At 38.9% G+C, this 2,093-nt stretch overlaps 1 protein-coding gene across 1 annotated transcript in view; it reads left to right on the top strand.

The window, feature by feature from the left end:
* The window catches only part of LOC110319858 (calcium-binding mitochondrial carrier protein SCaMC-1), a 39,223-nt gene that overhangs the window by 18,298 nt on the left and 18,832 nt on the right, over positions 1 to 2,093 (top strand). The window contains exon 3 of the mRNA XM_021195511.2: positions 1,398 to 1,485. Coding sequence (XP_021051170.1) covers positions 1,398 to 1,485 — 88 coding nt within the window. The remainder of the gene's footprint in view (positions 1 to 1,397; positions 1,486 to 2,093) is intronic.

A 2,093-nucleotide genomic window follows, 5' to 3' on the forward strand; every position in this document is an offset into this window, starting at 1 on the left:
TTTTTTTTTTTTTTTTTCCCAGCTGTTGGGAACGGGGTTGTAACCTTCTTCCAATGCTTGTTACTGGTATATAGAAAAGCTACTGGATTCTATATGTCACTTTTCTACTCCTCTACTCTACAGAGTGTAACGAGATCCAAGTGTTTTCTGGTAGAATCTTTAGGGTCTTTGAAACACGGGATCATATTATCTGGAAATAAGGGTAGTTTGGCTTGTTCCCTTCTTATTCGTGTGTCTTTGATTCCTTGCCTTACTACTCTTGCTAAAGCTTCAGACTCTGTAAGAGATAGTGGAAACACTGAACACCTTAGCCCGTACTTGATCTTAGAGGTAATTCTTTCATTTTACCCCCCCCCCCCCATTGAATATAAAGTCGTCTGTAGGGTTGCCACAGGTAGCTTTTATTATGTTGAGTTATAATGTTGAGTTATTATGTTGAGTTATGCTCCTACCTTTTCAGGACTTTTATCGTAGAGAGATGTAAAATTTTGTCAAATGTTTTTCTTGCATCTATTGAGACAATCATATGATTTCTGTCCTTGACTCTACTATGTGGTATATTTACGATATTGGCTTGTATATGTTGAACCATTTAAATATTTTATGCGTATGAACGTTGGGCTGGTGTGTGTGTGTGTGTGTGTGTGTGTGTGCGTTTATGGTGTGATTTCTGCTTTCCTTCTCTCCTTTTTTCCTGATTTGTCCCCTCTGCTGTGTGTTCAGATTTTCCTTGTATTATGTTTTTCTGCTGTCACTATATATTTTTACTGCCAGATTTTTTAGAGAATCCTGTTCTCTTTGGCTCAATTTCTTCATTTCTTGCTCCCTTTCACCTGGTCACAGGACTCCATGCCTAGTAAATGGCCCTTTACTTAGGAAGATGTGGATATGCGTATTTTTATTTATTTATTTTTTATTATATAGGAATGTATTTTTTGTTTTGCTTTAATATTAATACACATTTAATTCACTAATAAGAGTAGTCTTTAAGACAGAAGAACTCGAGGTCAGCTATCCAAGTTGGAGCCGATGTCATCATATTTTCCCATACTTGGTTAAGAAAGGTTTCCATTTCAAGTCAAGGTTGTCATTTTTAAATGAGCAGTTCCTAGTCAGAAGATGTGGAGCTCTCTCCTGTTGCATCTTATGATCTCCACTTAGCAAGGTCAGGGAGCTTTTGACCTCTATGTGGAGGGATATCACTGTATATCCCCTATGCTCTAAGATTACTGAATCAAACAAAAGGTATATATTTGTCTAAGGAATTGTGAAAATTTTGATATTAATCTGCAATTTGCATTTAAGCAAATCACTGACTTACCTAAATGCTCAGTTTTATCATTCAGAAGTGTTCTCAGACTCTGAGCCTGACCTTATGCTGTTCTCATTGTCCGAAGGGAAAATTGAGCCTTCTGAAATTGTCCAGTCTCTCCAGATGCTGGGTTTACATATTTCTGAAAAACAAGCAGAGCTGATTCTTCAAAGGTAAGCCCTCCATCAAACGGACAGACTACTTTGGAATTTTACTATACTATCTTGTTTTCAATGGTGGTTTCTAAGTGTCCCTTTAAAATGCCTCCCTCCATCTCAGCACACCTCATTTCACCTGCCTGCTATGGTTCCTTCCTTCCTTTATTCCCTTTTGTGTCTACATGAACACAAGCTATCCACAGTGCAGGGATGGGAGAGGGATGCTTACACTGGGCCAACTGTTTGTCAAGAGTCCTTAGTGGCACGAGGACAGCAGCACATCACGTCTAGACATAGGGGCTAATGGGCTCAGTATTACTTCAAACATTTACTTCATCTATTTTGTGTAATGGGTCTTTTGTGTGCATCTATGTCCCTGATTCACTTCCATGCTTAGTGTCTTTGGAACAGAAGTGGTGTTAGGTCCCCTGGAACTGGAGTTACAGATGGTTATGAACCACCATGTACATGCTGAGACCCGAACTCGGGTCCCCTGCAAGAGTACTTGGTGCTTTTAGTCTCTGAGCTTTCTCTGCAGTCCCTGGCTGTTACTTTTTGTTTTTGTTTGTTTTTTGATTTTTGTTTTTGTTTTTGTTTTTCTTTTTCCGAGACAGGGTTTCTCT

Source organism: Mus pahari, chromosome 4 (genome assembly GCF_900095145.1).
Source record: "Mus pahari chromosome 4, PAHARI_EIJ_v1.1, whole genome shotgun sequence".
In the NCBI taxonomy this organism is placed as follows: Eukaryota; Metazoa; Chordata; class Mammalia; order Rodentia; family Muridae; genus Mus; species Mus pahari.